We start from the raw sequence: 17,555 nt of genomic DNA on the forward strand, positions 1-17,555 counted from the left end.
GTTTTCTCCTCCAGATTGTTCATCCAGCCTATCTTATTTAGATAGACCTGCGGAGATAATAACATGCACAAAAACAAGACAGAGCAAAACCAAGCAACGAAAGAAAACAAAACAACAATAACAACAACAAAAAGCCAATGACAAAACATCCCCCCCCAAAACAACAAAAAAACCCACAACACATCAACAGCCAAAAAAAAAAAAGTTTGTAGTTAGTTCAAGGACTGTTTGTTGGCCTTGATGAGTGTTTTCTGGTCGAGTCTGATGGGGTGCCAAGTCCTGCCCCCAAAGTCTATTTTTGGTATTCCTTGGGTACTTCGTTGCTCTGTTCCCCTTGCTGTTCTGTTCCACGCCCTTAGTGTTTTGCCTCGGTGTGGTGGGATCAGATCGGGCGGAATTCCCACACTGTGTCTCCAGTGTTGTCCCCTGTAGGGCTATGGGTCAGTGAGGGATGTTGTGTCTCATAGTGGTGCCAGCCATGTGGTCTTCTCTATGGATTGGCTGCTCTGAGCGTGCATATTGTCCTCAAGGCTTGGTGGGCCAGGATGTGCTCCACTCTCTCTTCCTCCCCCTTCATCCGCTCCTGTGTGCTCTGATCAGACATGTCCCTCTCCCGGAGCTGCAGATTCAGTGCCGTCCTCTGAAATAAATTCTTCTGGGGTGAGGGGTAGGTGTCCCCGCAATTGGGATTGGGGCCGGCCCAATGTTGTATTTCTTTTTATGTACTTTGCTAATCTTAAACATAATTGCATATCTTTCCTACAGAAAAAAAACAATGTTTTCTTAACTTTCTGTCTTCAGTTCCGTGTTTTCCAGCACCCAACATAACTTGCAAGGATTCCAGTGGCAATGAAACACATTTTACTGGAAGCGAAGTTGGTTTTCTTAAGCCCATACCCTGCCGCAATGTGTAAGTACATTCCTGCTTTAAGTTGCAACCCTACAGACTCCTTGTCTATGGTTACCTTCATTACATGAGATGAAGACATAAAGGGCTAACTTGTGGGGAACGTCCTGCACTAATGAATAGAGCTGGTGTTTCCCCTTATGTTAGGAAACCTCTACTTTATGTCACATTCTTTTGTTGTTGTTGCTGTTAATAAATGTAATTTTTACCCCAGTAAAAATGAGGTAAATAAAACTATAAAGAGCTGATGTCATGTTAATTCATCTCAGTTTATGTCACCAAATGAATTGTGAAAATAATTTTGTTTTCAGAATTTAGGGGATTTCTAGAGCACAGCTAAGCAATTATCTACTTGTGGGATTAGAGGAACACCAGTTATTGTTAATCATTTGTATATTAAGGGAATTTCAAAAAGTCTACTTCATTTTTTATAATAGATACAGATGGTGAATGATAATGTTAAGCAGAACTCACACGTTATCAGTGTCGCAGATTAGAAAAATGCTAGGAATAGACTGCTTAAAAGGCTTTTAGGTTTGCTCTTTATTTTTTACAGTAAAATTTCTACTTTGGACTAAAAATATGCTTAGTTTTATTCGTATTAATTGTTGCTACTTTATTTTTACTATACATTGTTAGATTTTATTTGATGGTACTTCTTTTAAGCCCTATTGTATTGTACAAAGAAATTCTATTTGTCTGCTTCTACAAGTTCTATTAGAATTATTACAAAGACCTGTTTGAGTCTTTTCTCATGATCTTACTTAATTGAGTTAATGAGGAGTTTTAAATTCTATCTTACTGTGTAATTCTAAACCAATCATTTAAGCTTCTTGGGCCCAGAATTTCTCATCAGTAAAATAAAAATTGTTAAAAGATATTATTGTCAAAGTACTTAGATATGATTTAGCCCATTTTAAAATGTGTGGTAGAAATGCTATTTCTACTTTTAGCATTTCAAATACAAATAATATATTAAATGCTGGTCCAAGATACCATAGTTCATAATGCGACATTTTAAGAACATCATCTGTTAAGGGTCGCTAGCCATTCAGATTGGATCTTCACAAGTCACGTTGCCTTTGCTGGGACACCACAATGGTCTTTAACTCTGCTTTTCTTTCAGTGTCTCAGGGTAGATTAGGCTCAGTGTGACTGAGCTGCACTAATCATACTCATGCTTATAAGACATTGATGCCAATTATGATAAGTCACATAACCATCAAGGAAACCAGATACTCCAAGTCTTCTGGCCAACTTGTGCCTTTCATTATAGTAAAATCTACAATTCCAGAATCAAATTTGCTTGCTCTGCATTGAATCTGAACAAGGGGAATTAAACTGTTGGATAACTATAATGGTAAGAGTCACAAAACCAGGATATTCAGTACATGCCAGTCAGTGATCTGGTCTCCTATAGGCACTACTGAATATTCACCCACTGACAAATTCTCATAGGTGTCCCCATCCCAGTTTAAACATTTTCCTCTTATCCCTGCTAGCATATTCTTTTTTCAAATTGTTTGTGTTAATACTTAGTTAAAACTCCATAGCAAATAGGGACATAGTTTATTCTCCAGAAACTGAAGCCTGGTAACCATATCTGACTACCAAGGCATCCACCTATTTATTAGTGCATGCAACTGCAATAAAGGAGCCAAGTGGTATAGTGGTTACGAGTTTAAACTGCAATCCTTACGTCATCAGTTGGAAATCACTCGTGGCTCCCTGGGAGAAAGAGGATGCTTTCTGCCCATGTAAAGAGTTACCATCTCAGAAAACCACAGGGTAGTGAGTATTTAAGTATAACTGCAATAACCGCCACTGTCAGTTTGTCATGCTCTGGTGGCTTGCATGATGCTGTGATACAGGAAGCTATGCCATTGGCATTTTAAATACCATTAGGAGCATCCAAAGTGAACAGGTTTCAGTGGAGACTAAACAGACTAAACATAGCAGACTATGACGAAGGAGTAGGTTGTGCATTTCTGAGGGATTTGTCACATGAGCCATATAAGTAGCATACTATTGTCAGATACAGTACAGGAAGATGAGCCCCTCAGGTTGCAGGTCATTCAAAATGCAACTGGGGAAGAGCTGCTTGCTCAAAGTACACTCAAATAATGATTTGGATCGAAGAAAGAGAGTTTTGGGTAATTTTAGTGGCTTATCATGAACGACTCAGACTAAGGAGAAAATGCTGCAAATATCTGTTAATGAATGGAACATGGAATGTATGAAGTATGAATCTCAGTAAATGGGAAATTGTCAAAATTAAATTATATGCATAAAGACTAATATCCTAGGCATTAATGAGCAGAAATTGACTGATATTAGCCATTTTGAATCAGATAATCATATGGTTTACTATGTTGGGAGTGCCACATTGAAGAAGAATCTGTTACATTCATCATCAGAAAGAATATTTCAAGCTCTTTGTTGAAGTATAATGCTGTCTATGGTAGGCTGATAGCTATAGTCCTATAAGGCAGTCCAGTTAATACACTTATCATTCAGATTTACACACCAACCACTAAAGCTAATAATCAAGAAACCAAAGAATTCTACCAGCTCCCTCAGTCTGAAATTGGTGAAATATGCATTCATGTTACATTGCTAATTATTGGGGATCGGAATGCAAAGGTTGGAAACTAAAGAAATGGTAGTTGGAGAATAGGCTTTGGTGATAGAAGTAAAACTGGAGATTGAATGATAGAATGACTTCATAGAAAATACTTTTTAAAAACAACATACACTGCCACTGTACATGCGGACCTCCCCTGATGGAGTACACAGCAATCAAGTTGGTTACATCTATGGGAAGAGATCACGAGGAAACTCAATATTGGCAGCCAAAACAAGGCCATGGGGCAACTGTGGAACAGGTCATCAATTCTTCATATGTAGGTTCAAGGTGAAATTAAATAAAATTAACACAATTCCATGAGCACCAAAATATGGCCTTGAGTATATCCCACTTGAATTTAGAGAACATGCCAAGAAAAGATTCAACACGTTGAACACTAATTACAGGAGACACGAAGAAAGCAAAGGTCACTAAAATAATAGGTAAAAAAGACAAGATCAAAGTAGATGTTAGAAGAGACTCTTGAAACTTGCTGTTGAATTAAAAGTAGCTAAAGAAAACGGAAGAAACAAGTCAAAGAACTGAACAACAAATTTCAAAAGGCAGCTTTTAAGAAGACAAAGTATTACAGTGAAATGTGTGAATACCTAGGGATAGAAAGCCAAAGAAGAACACGCTCTGCAGATCTCAAGTTGAAAGAACCAAAGAACATTGGGTTGGCTGCCCGTTCCCACTGCTGCTGTCCATTAGACCACAGCCGAGGGGGGGCGAGGGGCAAAGAGCCTTCGAAGTTACTGCTCTAATTCCAGTGGGGTACACTGAACATGACGCAGTTGTGCAAGCAGAACAAGGAAATACTGCATGGCTTAAAAATCAAGAAAGGTATGTGTCAGGGTTGTATCCTCTCACCTTACTTATCCAATCTGTATCCTGAGCAAAGAATCAGAGAAGTTGGGTTATATGAAGAAGAATGCAGCATCAGGATTGAAGGAGGGCTTTTAAACCACCTGCAATATGCAGATGACAACCTTGATTACTGAAAGTGAGGAGAACTTGAAGCACTAACTGATGAAGACCTAAGGTTGCTGCCTTCAGCGTGAATTACAACTCAATGTAAAGAAGACCAAAATCCTTACAAATGGGCCAATAGGTAACATCATGATAAATGGAGAAAAGGTTGAAGTTGTCAACGATTTTGTCTTGCTTGGATTCACAATCAATGTTCATGGAAGCAGCAGTCAAGAGATCAAAAGGTTGCAGTAGGTAAATCTACTGCACAAGACTTCTTTAGAGTGTTGAAAAGCAAGGATGTTACTTTGAGGACTAAGTTCTGCCTGACTCAAGTCATGGTATTTTCCATTGCCTCATGTGCATGTGAAAGATGGACATTCAGTGAGGAAGACTGGAGAAGATGCATTTGAATAGTGGCGCTGGAGAAGAATATTGAAAGTGCCATAGACAAACAAATCTGTCCTGGAAGAATGACGGCCAGAGTGCTCATTAGAGCCAGGGATGCCGAGTGTCTTGTTCTGTTGTGCACAGGGTCCCTACGGGTTAGAACCGACTCGATGGCACCTGACAACAACAACAACAGCAACAACATGTCTCAGTAAATCCAGCTGGTTGTATTTCAGATATATCCAGAATCTGATCTCTCTTCTCACTATCCTTCTGACCAAGCCACTATTATTTATTACCAGAATTATTATAATAGCCTTAAAACTCTCTTGCTCCCTGTGATAGTTTGAATTTGTTTATTAAATACTTATTTTTCCTGTCCCTCCCTGCCCCCCACGTACACACACACATGGCAGTCCATAGCTCCCTCCATCCCCCATTGATTTTGGACTAGATCACATTACATTGGTGGGTATCACAGAAAGCACAAGCAAAGACTTAAATGTTTTATGGGCTTTAGCATTCCTTTTTAAAAATTTTTCATTTTTTACGCTTTCTATTGTGAATTGGTTGAAGATTTAGAGAGCAGATCATCGGTTTCACATTCAACAATTCATATTTTGTTTCAACTTATCACTTTGATGCCCTCAATGTCCTTATCTCACTTCCTATCTGTATTTTCTGTTTCTATACTTCCTGCCTTATTAACCCTTTGAAAGTTTTCCTTTCCTAAATGCTGCCCTTTTGCTCTTAATTTGTAGATTATTCAAACATGAGGGTGAGGTCAACTGCAGACCTGAAGGGTGGCTAAGGAACATACACTTTCTTGGGGGGCTCTACCAGTAGATGACCAGTATGCCTGTTCCTTTTTTAAAATTTCAAGTTTTATTACGTATTTCACTCTCTTCAGGACTTTCTAGTGTGATCCTTTTCAGAGTAATTAATAGTGGTTGCTAGGCACCAGCTAATTCTGCTTTCAAAGTTCCGGAAAATATTGTTCACATTGTCCATTATTCCATTGAACTGTTTCCATGGGGCTTTCCATTTTAAACCTTCTCCTTTCCTCCAGATGGAGAGAGACCAGTAGTTGCCCCTTAGATGACTGTGCACGAGCTTTTAAGCCCGTTATTACTCACCAAACTAGGATGCAGAATATTGCCTTTGTGAATTTATACCAATTGACCTTGGTGTCTTCTGAGACTATTACTGGGCATCCAGGGCCAACAGCTCTTTTCCGCAAGATGGTTGATTAAGCCTAAGAAGTTTTCATAACTCTGCCCCTTGCATGCTTCACCACATTCATAAGTATAGTTTCAACAAAAGTAAATAAGTATGTACAGATATCCTCTATCAAACCTATATATACCTGTAGGTATCCAGCCACTCTCCCTCTTCTACCTGTTTAGTCTGCATGTCTACCCAAGCATCGACTTGTAGATCAGCACAATTGTAGGATTGTGCATATGACAATATTTGTCTGTTTCCTTTAGCTCTTTTAAATGATCCAGTATTTTCCTGTGCCTCCATCATTTATTTTTTATTATTTAAAAAAAATCACTTCACTGGGGACTCCAACTGTTCTTATCACATCCATCCATGTGTCAAGCACATTTGTACATTTGTTGCCATCATCATTCTCAAAATATTTTCTTTCTACTTGAGCCCTTGGTATTGGATCCTCATTCTCCCCCCCCCCTTTCCTCCCTCTCCCTCTCTCCCTCATGAGCGCTTGATAATTTATAAATTATTATTATTTTTCACCTCCATCGTTTCGTCTGACTTCCCTCTTACTGTATATTGCCTTCCCTTTCACCCAAGTTAACACTTGTTTCACTCTAGTCTGTTACTATCCCTTTCCCCACCTCTGCTAAGCATCCAAGAATTTCCTTTTCATGTGAAAATCTTTTCTTGGCTTTTTATAATAGTGGTCTTGTGCAGTATTTGCTTGTTCTCTTCATTATCTCTCCAGCTTCCTTTGCTAATATTCTTCCCTTGTCTCATTACTGACCTCCTGAATAGCCCCCATATACACCGCTTAAGCTTTCTGCACTACCTGTTTCTTTTGATTGGAACACACTTCTCTTAGTGGCCAGGGTTGCTAATTCACCGTCTCTGTACTTGGCTCAAATAGCACCTTCTCATTGAGGTTTACCCTTGTTACTCCATTTTAAAGTACAGCCTGTTCCTTACCTCTGCCCCTGACACTGAGTCACCTAGATACTGTGCTCCACTGTCTCTTTTTCCCTTAACATATAACTGTCTAACATAGAATAGGCGTCCTCTTTAAATATGTTTGTGTTGTACTGCTTGTCACATCTAGATAGTAAGCTCCACCCGGGCAAGAATGTCCAAAACACAGTGAAAGAATGAATGTGTCAACAAAAGAATAACAGTTTTGTTTTCTTAAGTGTTCATATGTTAGAAATACATGACTTTGACCCGTGGGTTTTAATTTTGTGCAGAAATGGCTATTCATATAAAGTGGCAGTTGCTCTGTCTCTCTTTCTTGGATGGCTGGGAGCAGATCGATTTTACCTTGGGTACCCAGCCTTAGGTAAGTATTTTTTATTTAAAAAAAAAAAAGTCTTGTGGTACATATGCCCTAGTTAAATTCTTACATTTAATATGACATTTAAAGTCATATTCTTACAGATTAAATCTGAGCATATTGCTAACGTTTAGAAATTCTCTGTAACTAGCTAGCAGTTAGCTCTATTAATATGCTTTGGTAAGAAATACTGACTATGGATTGTTATAAAAAGTGTAAGAGCCCACAGTAAAATGATTTATAAAGAAAAAGAGATACTGACCTGGATCTTCACGTTGATGAAAACATGCTGCACGCCGGGTAGGTGTTTTCTGAAGGTGATAGACTTACAGTGTCACTGCTAGTGCTAGACCCGCCATGGCCTCTCAGTGTGTGTTCTGTGAGTAAACATACATCTTTCCTCGCCATTCCCAAATCAAGATTTTTCTTCTACCCGGACACCTTTGTCTCTGTAACCGGCAGGGCCACGTGGGTCAGCATGAGCCGAGGGTTTACTCCATCGAGCCACTCTCCCCGATCTGCCTCCTAGCATAGTCCTCTTGTTTATGGCAATTTCCAGTGGTTATAAATGTATTTACTTCTAGCGAGAGCATTTGTTTAGTAATATTTTCTTGTGCCCAGCCTGATTTAAACCCCGCAGCTCTCTGATTTTATCATCCTCTGTAACGAGTAGGGAAATTGTCCGCAAAGAGGTTAAAGATTTTACTCACCCTAGTGTCCTGGCTTTATTCTGTGACATAGTTCTTGTTAGATTTGCTTTTTGGATAGGGAAATTGTCATGAGATTAGAAGATTTACCCAAGGACACTCAGCTAGTACCTGAACATGAACCCACACTAACTGGCTCCAGAAATCACACTGTATTTTCTGTGGCGCTTGCCTCTGTATTAGCCCTCGCCGAACAGATTTCACATTCATAGATCTCCGCTTGATAGCTAAGGAACGGCTACCTGTATTCTTTCCATGTTGCTACCCACCAGAAATCAAAAAGGATTCTTCACTTGGGGTTGGTGGGAGGGGGAGGTGTGTTTCTGACAGCCTTACCTGGAGTTCTGGGTTATAACATCAAATATCTATACTCATGTATGCAATCAACAAACATTTATTCAATGTTTTCTAAATGCCAAGTGAGTAACTAAATTGCTTACTAATGACTTATGTGGGAATGAAGATGAAGATCGCCTTGCACATTGGCTTAGGAAGAGAATAAATGTGAAATAAAACATTTTAAAAAGATGTTTCTAGGCTGGTTTAAAATACAGCACTAGGACAAAACCATAGCGAAGGGATGTGAGAACACAGAGAGGGGACTGATTCAGTCTCTGTGGGGGTGTGAGGGCCGACTGCTCCGATAAGATGATATTTGAACTAGATGTTGAAGGATGAATGTGTTGTTACAGGGATCAGTATGTATAAGGCACAGGAGTATGAAGAAAGAATGTGTGTGTTGGGAGAATAGTTTATAATTCAGTCCATGCTGTAGGAAGTACAAGGCCCCCCATGAAAAACACTCCAAATTCAGTGCAATTGAGTTGATATCAATTCATAGCGACCCTATAGGACAGGGTAGAACTGCCCCTCTGAGTTTCTGAGGTGATAACTTTTTACAGGAGTGGAAAGCCTCATCTTTCTCCTGTTAAACAGCTGGTGGTTGGTGGTCAGCAGCCTAACACATAATCACTACATTTTTAGGGTCCCTATACCACCCCTAGATGGTGCAAATGGCATGTGCTTAAATGCCTGCTTAACGGTTGGCAATTTAAACCTGCCCAGCAGCACTGTAAAAGAAAGGGCTGGTGATCCACGTCTGTAAAAATTACAGCCAAGAAAACCTTATGGATCATAACACACGGGGTTATGGTGATTCGGACTCAACCCGACAGCAAAGGGTTTATATCCTTATTTTCTTTGTAGGCGGGATGCTCTCAGGAGGAGCTGAAATTGTCTGGACAGCTGTGGTCTTAATGCCTACGACTATGGAATTTGGACATAACTGTGTCCGCATGAATTGTTAAGCAGAGAAATGTGAAGGTCAGATTTATATTTCAAGAAGATAGCATTGAGGATTTGTGGAAACTGACTTAGAATGGAGAGAGGCTGATGTCAGAGGAAGCTGAAAGGAGATTGGTGCAGTATCCCTGGCCTGAAAGATAGAATAACTACACTTCCATAGGACTCATTATAGCAACCATCATAGTTTCCATAACACAGCTGAACCCATATGTAGTGTAACCCAAAGACCTCTGAGCTGCCAAATTGAAAAGCCGAGCACACTCCCCCCACTCCAATTCCTAGGGGCAATGGGGAAGCCATCCAAAGCAGGTCTCTCAGTTTCTTTATCCACTCCAATTTGGGCCTTTGGGTGATTGGGCACCAATATAACACTTCCTTAAGAAGGTGAAAATAGAAGTACTGTGTGATCCAATAATCCCTGTACTTGGTATACAAATTAGAGAAATCAGAGCTGCAATACAAGTTGACATCTGTACACACATGTTCATCACAGCACTGTTTAGAATAGTAAAATGTGGGAGCAACCTAAATGCTCATCAGTGGAAGACAGGATAAACTGGTACATACACACAATGGAATATAACAGTGTTAAAGAATGATACCACTGCAAAACACCTCATCACATAGGTAAGCTTGAATGCTCTTATGTTGAGTGAAATTAGTCATGAAAGGACAAATATTGTATGAAACCAGTATTATAAAAAGTCAAAAGGTTTTCATGCTAAAAGAAACATGTGATGGTTACTAGGGGTAGGAGAGGAACCTTGTTGGCTATGAGTTTATCTCCTAACCACAAGGCCAGCAGTTTGAAACCACCAGGCTACTCTGATGGAGAAAGATGAGGCTTCCTAAGAGTTACAGTTTGAGAAATTCAAGGGGAAGTTCTAAGTTCTACCCTGGCCTGTAGGGTCACTGTTGGAACTGACTCAGCGGCAAAGAGGAATGGGAAAGGAAATTACTACCCAGAGGGTAGACACACTTGATTTAGGGGAAAGGAATAAGAAAGAGGTCAGTGAAAAATTATGGAGGAAGAGGAAAAAAACTTTATGTTTATAAAAGTTAATATTAGCAATTGAAAATATCTAAACTGGATAATACAATGTGTAAGTAGCTACAGATAAAATAAGCATTTTTATTTTTCCTATTAAGAATTTTTTTCCACATTCTTAAAAGCAGTACTATTTATGTGCAGATTTTTAATGCACTTCCTTAATATGGCATATAGTCACTGGATCTTAGAGGAACAGCATAAATAATGTAAATCATGCAGGTGTGCAACTAACTGTGTTTATGGAGTTTAGTGCTGCACGTAATGCTTCATTATATCAATTTTCCCTGAGATTAAACAAGAGAATGTGAAGGTAGGAGGGAGGAGTCGAATAAAATCTGGTAAGATCTAAAAATAGCTTCTAGAAAAATTCCTCTTTCTAAGAATTTCAAATTTCTTTTTGCCATACATCCACTCCTAGTTTATATGTGTGTATATATAGTTATACAAAGGAGCTTCAAAGAGTTTGTGGAAAAATGGAATTAAAAGATAATGGATTTTTTTACATACTTGTTGAAGCTCCCTTGCATGTATATAATATCTTTATTACCTTGATTGAGTTATTGTTCAGTATACTACTGCTGCTTTAGGTGAGAGCCGATTTCACTAAAGTCTTAGTAGAACAGCAATCTGTTTTTATATTTTTAACTTTGTTAACATCTGTTTTTTTAATAAGCAATAACTAACATTTTATTTGCCCATTTGTAGCATTAAAAGATTATGGATTCTCAGAGATAATAGCTCTTTTGGAGGCAGTTAACAGGAAAGATAATCTCTTTTCCTAGTGGTCTTCATTTCAATTTTTTAAATTATTATTATTGAGAATAACAGTTTTGTGTGTTTTAAGCCCAGATCTTAAACTTTGGTTATTTTAGCCCTTGTAGGTTTGAAGGTGCCAGTTTGAACTGGTCTGCAGTATCAACATATTATAGGACAAATTGAGGGATTTGCAAAGTTAAACTTTCCTAAGATAAGGTGCAGACACAATAGGAAAAGAAGAACACTATTACCAAACCATTGTAGAACACTGGTTTGGTAAACAACAGCCTCAGTGTCAAATAATCCTCATTCTTTAAAGCGGTTAGGCAGGGAGAAAAATGTTTGCAAGATCCAACCTGTAAAGAAGCAAAAAATATCAAAAATTAATCTCTGTTCTTTTTATTTCATAGCTACATAAATCCTGTTACTAATGTGTGTTTTTAAACTGTAAAGTTTAAGTTACTAAGACCCAAAATAAAGTACACTTTAAACATGAGATGTATTAATGTAGCCATATGGCGGTGTAGTTTTTTGAGAGAATGTATCTATAAGAATAATGATTCAGAATAAATATGGCTCTTTCCTGATTTTTTAAATCAGAACTTTAAAAAAAAGAAGCAAAAACAAACCTGTAGCTGATATTCTTTTGTACAGTAAATGGGATCTGTTTTATAAAAAACTGGAAACCGCACTCATTGCCATTGAGTTGATTTTGACTTATAGCAGCCCTGTTGCACAGGGTAGAACTACACCTGTGGGTTTCCAAGACTGTACCTACCTCTTTATAGGAGTAGAAAGCCTTGTCTTTCTCCTGGGGAGTGACTGGTTGTTTTGAACTGCTGACCTTGTGGTTAGCAGCCAATGTGTTAACCCACTAGGTATATAAAAGTCTACTTTTGGTGGTTTAAAAATGCCTGTCTTTTCAAGAAAACTGGTGTGCTGTTGAAAAGCCAGAAGAGTAATGATCAGTTTTGGCTTAATAAAGGCTGCGTGGAATGTGGGCTGCTTTGTGGCATTCAAGTTGATCAGAGTTTGTTTGCAAATAAGGTTGATGTGATGTTTCTCATCAGTAATCAAATTGAATGACTTTTATTTATTTTAAACAGTTTTAGTGGCATATAATTCACAAATCATACAACCCAATGGTTCAATCATATTAAAAATAGTTGTACATGAATGCCTGCCTATTTTATATGAGGTATTCCATTACGTACAATGCTAGAGGTAAGGCTTGTGAGATTTCATCTCACATACTTTGGACATGTCAGAGAAGACATCATGCTGGGAAAAGTAGAGGGACCGTGAAAAAGAGTAAGACCCTAGGTAAGGTGGATTGACAGAGTGACTGCAACAGTGGGCTCAAACATAAGAACAGTGTCAGGCAGTGTTTCGTTCTGTTGTGCCCAGGTCACTGCATTAGAACACACTCAGCGCCACCTAAGAACAGCATCACACCAGCCGTGAAAAGGACACAGCCCTAACGTGTGGTTGCTCACAGAAGGATACGGAAAACAGACAAGTAAATATATGATCAATTGTACCATGTGATAGGGCCCCTGGAATGGCAGTGAATTCTTCTTGGGAGTTTTAAAGGAAATTTTCCAGACGTGGGAACATCTGATCTAAGCTTTAAAAGATGATTGGGAGTTAGCTAGAGGATAGGAAGGCATGGAGTGGAGTCCAGACGAGCATTTAAAGAAGAGCATAAACCAAAACCCCCGCCCCAAAAACCAAACAAGTTCAGTGCCATCAAGTTGATTCCAACTCAGAGCATCCCTATATAGGGTTCCCAAGACACTACATCTTTATGGGAGCACAAAGTCTCATCTTTCTCATGTGGAGCAGCTGGTAGGTTTGAACCACCCATCTTGCTATTATTAATAGCCCAAATCCTGACCCAAAGCATCACCACTGTGCTTAAGACAGAATAAAACCCATTCACTCTCACTGCCATTGAATCAATTGTGAATCAGAGTGACCCTGTAGGACAGGGTAGAACTGCCCCAGTTTCTGAGACTGTAACTTTTTTTTCCCAACAGCTTTATTGGCACCTACTTTACATATCATACAGTTGAACAGTTCAATCACTCAATCACATCAAGCAGAGTTTTACAGTCATCACATCTGTCTTAGAGCCTCCTCTCCATGGTCATACTACCTTAAAAATGAGCTGTGCAATCACTATCAGTTCTAGTGCTCCCCCTCTCCACCCACCCTCAGAGTTCACTCCGGAATCCCCCTTCGTCCCCATCGCTCATCCCCATAGAAAGCCTCATCTTTATCCTAAGGAGGCACTGGTGGTTTGGGACTGTTAGCCTAGTGGTTCAAAGTGTAACCACTATGCCCCCAGGGCTCTAAGAATCTAGTAAAAATACAGCCTTGGCTGAAGGAAACAGAAGAGAATGGCTCATTGGAAAATAGCATTGAATAGTTTGTTTGATTATAATCTATGAAAGAGGAAGTAGCAAGAGATGAGGCTAAGATAGATGATGCTACATTGAGGACTTTGAATTTATAGTCTGACTTTCTCAATGATCATAATGAGTTAGAGTACCCAGTGTAGCAGCAGGGCTGTTTATCAAATCATCACCAGACCTTGTGCACGGCTCTAAATTCTTCATCTGTATCTCTACTGGCAATGAAAAAACAGAACTCTCTATCATAGCTATTGTTTAATAATTATTCCCAAAATGTGCTGTCCTAATACTTATTCTTCTGCTTTATGACTAATTCTAAGAGAAAAATAATGCGGTACACTCATGTTTCAATAGGATTTATGTATGTCCAAGGTGTTCTCATCCACTCTCAAGATTTCAGCTGACATCTATTTGTAGTTGATGTTCAGAGCTACCTTCCATGAAAGGTCTTGTTTCCTACTCGTTATCTTGATTCTTAAAAGCATCTCAGGTCTAAATATAGAAGAGAGATTATTCACTCTTCTCCCCCATCATGTCTGACTCTTCAAACTCCATCATCATATTTTTGAGTATTATCTTTGTAGAAACCCTGGATTATGTGCTCAGTTAGCCATTTTAGTATCTTAATTCTTGGGTTGGTAACAAAGCCAATATAACATATATAGGACCCAGCACAGAATTGGTGATTTTGATTAAAGAGATGAAAAGAACTGAGCTGCTATGGAGAGAAAAAAAATTCAAACTAATTGGTTTACTAATAAGTTTTGCATTCTACTTGAAGATAAGTGTTTTATTCTGATTTATTTTCTGTGGGCATGGTAATCTTTCTGTATTTAAACTTTGGACTGAAAATGTATATGGAAATCTAAATAGGATACTATGGTTAAAAGATGTTCTGAAAGCATAGCTTACCGAGATTTAAAGGTGTGTTTAAGCCTTTTTAGAAGTTTTATAGGATTACATTACATTTTTCTTTCACTTTCTAATACTTATTTGTGAAGTAAATTAGAAATTATTTTGTGACTTTTCTATATAGATGTTTCTTAACATTTTTGTCATATCTTCAAATTAATATTTGATTTCAAAGTGTTGGTTTTATATTCTTTATATTAAAATAGTATGGTAGATATAATGATTTACTGGAAAAGTGACCTCCCCCCTTTTTTTTTTACTATTTATAAGACTGCAAATTGTAAATAATGTTATTTCTTTTGTAGGTTTGTTAAAGTTTTGTACTGTAGGGTTTTGTGGAATTGGAAGCCTAATTGATTTCATTCTTATTTCAATGCAGGTAAGTTAGTTTCATTGAACAAGATGAACTAATTGTACATTCAAATTTGAGCCTGTGATCTCCTAGTAAATTTTGAATTTGTTTATTTTGGAAAGCAGATAGGAATGTGTTTCACGTTTTTATTTAGATGTTGGATCTACCTAGTTATTGCCATGTTTTCAAGAAGCTTTCCTAAACGATGTTCTATCAATGAGTAGTCCCTAAGAAAAAAATGGAAAAGAAAATCAAGGCTGCACGTAAACAATTAGTCCATAGGATGAATGAAGCACTACTACCTTGAGACCAGAAGAACTAGATGGTGCCCACCACCATTACTGACTGCTCAAACCCAGGACCTCAATAGAAGGTCCTGGTTAGAATGGGTTATAAAACAAACTTTGAACAGGGTTGTTAGTCAAAGTGAGACTGAAAGTACCCCTGAGACTATGACCGTTAAACACCTTTCAGACTTGGAACTTAACCTCCCCCTGGGGAGCACCTTAAAATCAAACTTTTACACTATAAAGTGAAGAGTTCCACTCAAGTGGAACATACTCTTTAAAACATTCAGCTCAAGGGGACCAAAAAACACTTTTTTCTTAAAAATAAATCCCCACAGCCAGGAGGTTCAGGACAGAAGGATGAATGGAAACAGGCCACCAAAGAAGGAAGCAGGAAGAGGGCTGTTACCTCGAGGGGACTTCAAGTCGTGTCCATGAACAAAACACGTATACATCGTTGATGGAAAGCAAGTCTTCTCTGTGAAACTTTCACTCAAACCACCATCAAATGTTCAAGATAGATAAGTATTAAAGGCAGTTCTTAAAGAAGGATTTTATATTCAAATATGATCTGTAAGCATGACTTTGAATTAAGTTTTTTCTTATGATATATTCAGAATACTTTTAATATATATTATGAATTTCTAAAGTTGTTGTGGATATAAAGTTTCCCAAACTTGCTTCTCTGATAATCATGGCCACTTGAATTGATTTGCTGTTTATATAAACGTTGTTGTTCAGTGCTAAGTGTAATTGGACTCCTAGCACGTGCTAGGGTTTTCTGGGGTGTAATCTTTTGAGAGTAAATCTCTATAATCAAATAGTGTGTTCAGCACTCTGGCAGCTCTGCTCCTCTGCTGCCTTTGCCCCCTTCTCCCTGCTGCAGGCAGGCATAGGGCAGGCATCGGTCAGGAAATGCTGTTGTAAGAATTTCAAAGCCCCATCAGATGTTTTCTGTTAGACTGTACTGAACTTAGTGGTGGTTAGCTCACGTGGGTTCTTCAGTTAGCAACAAAAGAGGAATTTATTACTGTAGGTTGCAAAGCAGCATTTCACCAAGCATTTGTTGAGTACCTCATGTCTTCAGCAAGTTTGTCTGTATTCGTTGAAACCGTCATCAGTTTTGCTCTGCGTTCACATGCTGCCTCTCTCCTCCCTTCTGTCTGCTTGGTGGTATCGGCATGCTGTAAGAGAAAGTCAACATCCAGGATAAAGAATGTGCAGGGCTCCATACTGTGAGGAGGAGGCAGCATATGGGCCAATTGGATACCAGAATTAAACAAGGAAAAGATGTGGTTTTAAAGTTGGAATTTTCCTGTCTTCATGTGCAAGCATATGCCTAACTAAATGCCCTGCCTTGGTTGTGGGACAGGCAAGCAGGCAGGAAGAGGCTAAGGTACATATGCACATATGCCCGGGAGGGTTTCTCGATTTAACTGAGGATACAGGAACTCAGTGTGTTTCTGGGATTCTTTGAGTTAAGATATCAAGAATTCAGTATCTTTGAAACCAAACCTTTTAAGTAACGTCTTGAAGACAGGTTCTTTCTTCAGTGGTACTGTTTTCAATAAACCTACAAGGTTTATTTAAATCTTAGAACGGATTTGCCTCAGTCACTGCCTTCTGGTACATGAATGCCTGACATTTTCAGAACATAGTTTTTTTCCTTAAATATTTTCTGGGGGGCAATGAATGTACAAATGCACTTTATACAATTGATGTGTGTATGGATTGTGATAAGAGTTGTATGAGCCCCTAATAAAATGATTTAAAAAATATTTTCTGGGACTGAGAGTCTACCATGTTTTGAAGTTATTGAGATAGAATTAGTGTTTGACCCTCTGTAGTAAATTTTCCTTGTTAAGATATTTTAACAGGTATGACTTATCTTAGGAAGGAAAATTTAAAACTTTCAACTGTAGCCAAATAAGACAGGTTTCTTTTTTTTTACTACTTCAAGATATTCTTTATTCACTGTCCATTTTTAAAAATCATTTATGTCATTAATTCATTGTGTCAAGCACATTTCTACATATGTTGCCATCATTATTTTCAAAGCATTTTCTTTCTACTTGAGCCCTTGGTATCAGTTCCTCATTTTTTTCCCCTCCCTCTCCCTCCATCCCTCCCTCATGAATCTTTGATCATTTATAAATTATTATTATTTTTTCTTTTTTTTTAACATTTTATTAGGGGCTCATACAACTGTTATCCCAATCCATACACACATCAATTGTGTAAAGCACCTTTGTACATCGTTTCTCAAAACATTTTCTCTCCATTTAAACCCCCGACATTAGGTCCTCATTTTTCCCCTCCCTCCCCGCT

General features: G+C 38.4%; 1 protein-coding gene across 2 annotated transcripts in view; it reads left to right on the top strand.

Moving 5' to 3' along the window:
- Positions 1-17,555, top strand: part of TM2D1 (TM2 domain containing 1) — a 49,200-nt gene that overhangs the window by 7,826 nt on the left and 23,819 nt on the right. Inside the window, exons 3-5 of one of the 2 annotated variants that reach the window (XM_004699382.2) lie at positions 802-910; positions 7,355-7,446; positions 14,894-14,967. In XM_004699382.2, the coding sequence (XP_004699439.1) occupies positions 802-910; positions 7,355-7,446; positions 14,894-14,967 (275 nt within the window). The remainder of the gene's footprint in view (positions 1-801; positions 911-7,354; positions 7,447-14,893; positions 14,968-17,555) is intronic. The other variant, XM_045292050.1, reaches the window with a different exon arrangement.

The sequence above is a fragment of the Echinops telfairi genome, unplaced genomic scaffold, assembly GCF_000313985.2.
Source record: "Echinops telfairi isolate 266 unplaced genomic scaffold, ASM31398v2 ScPeMD7_443;HRSCAF=831, whole genome shotgun sequence".
Taxonomy (NCBI): domain Eukaryota; kingdom Metazoa; phylum Chordata; class Mammalia; order Afrosoricida; family Tenrecidae; genus Echinops; species Echinops telfairi.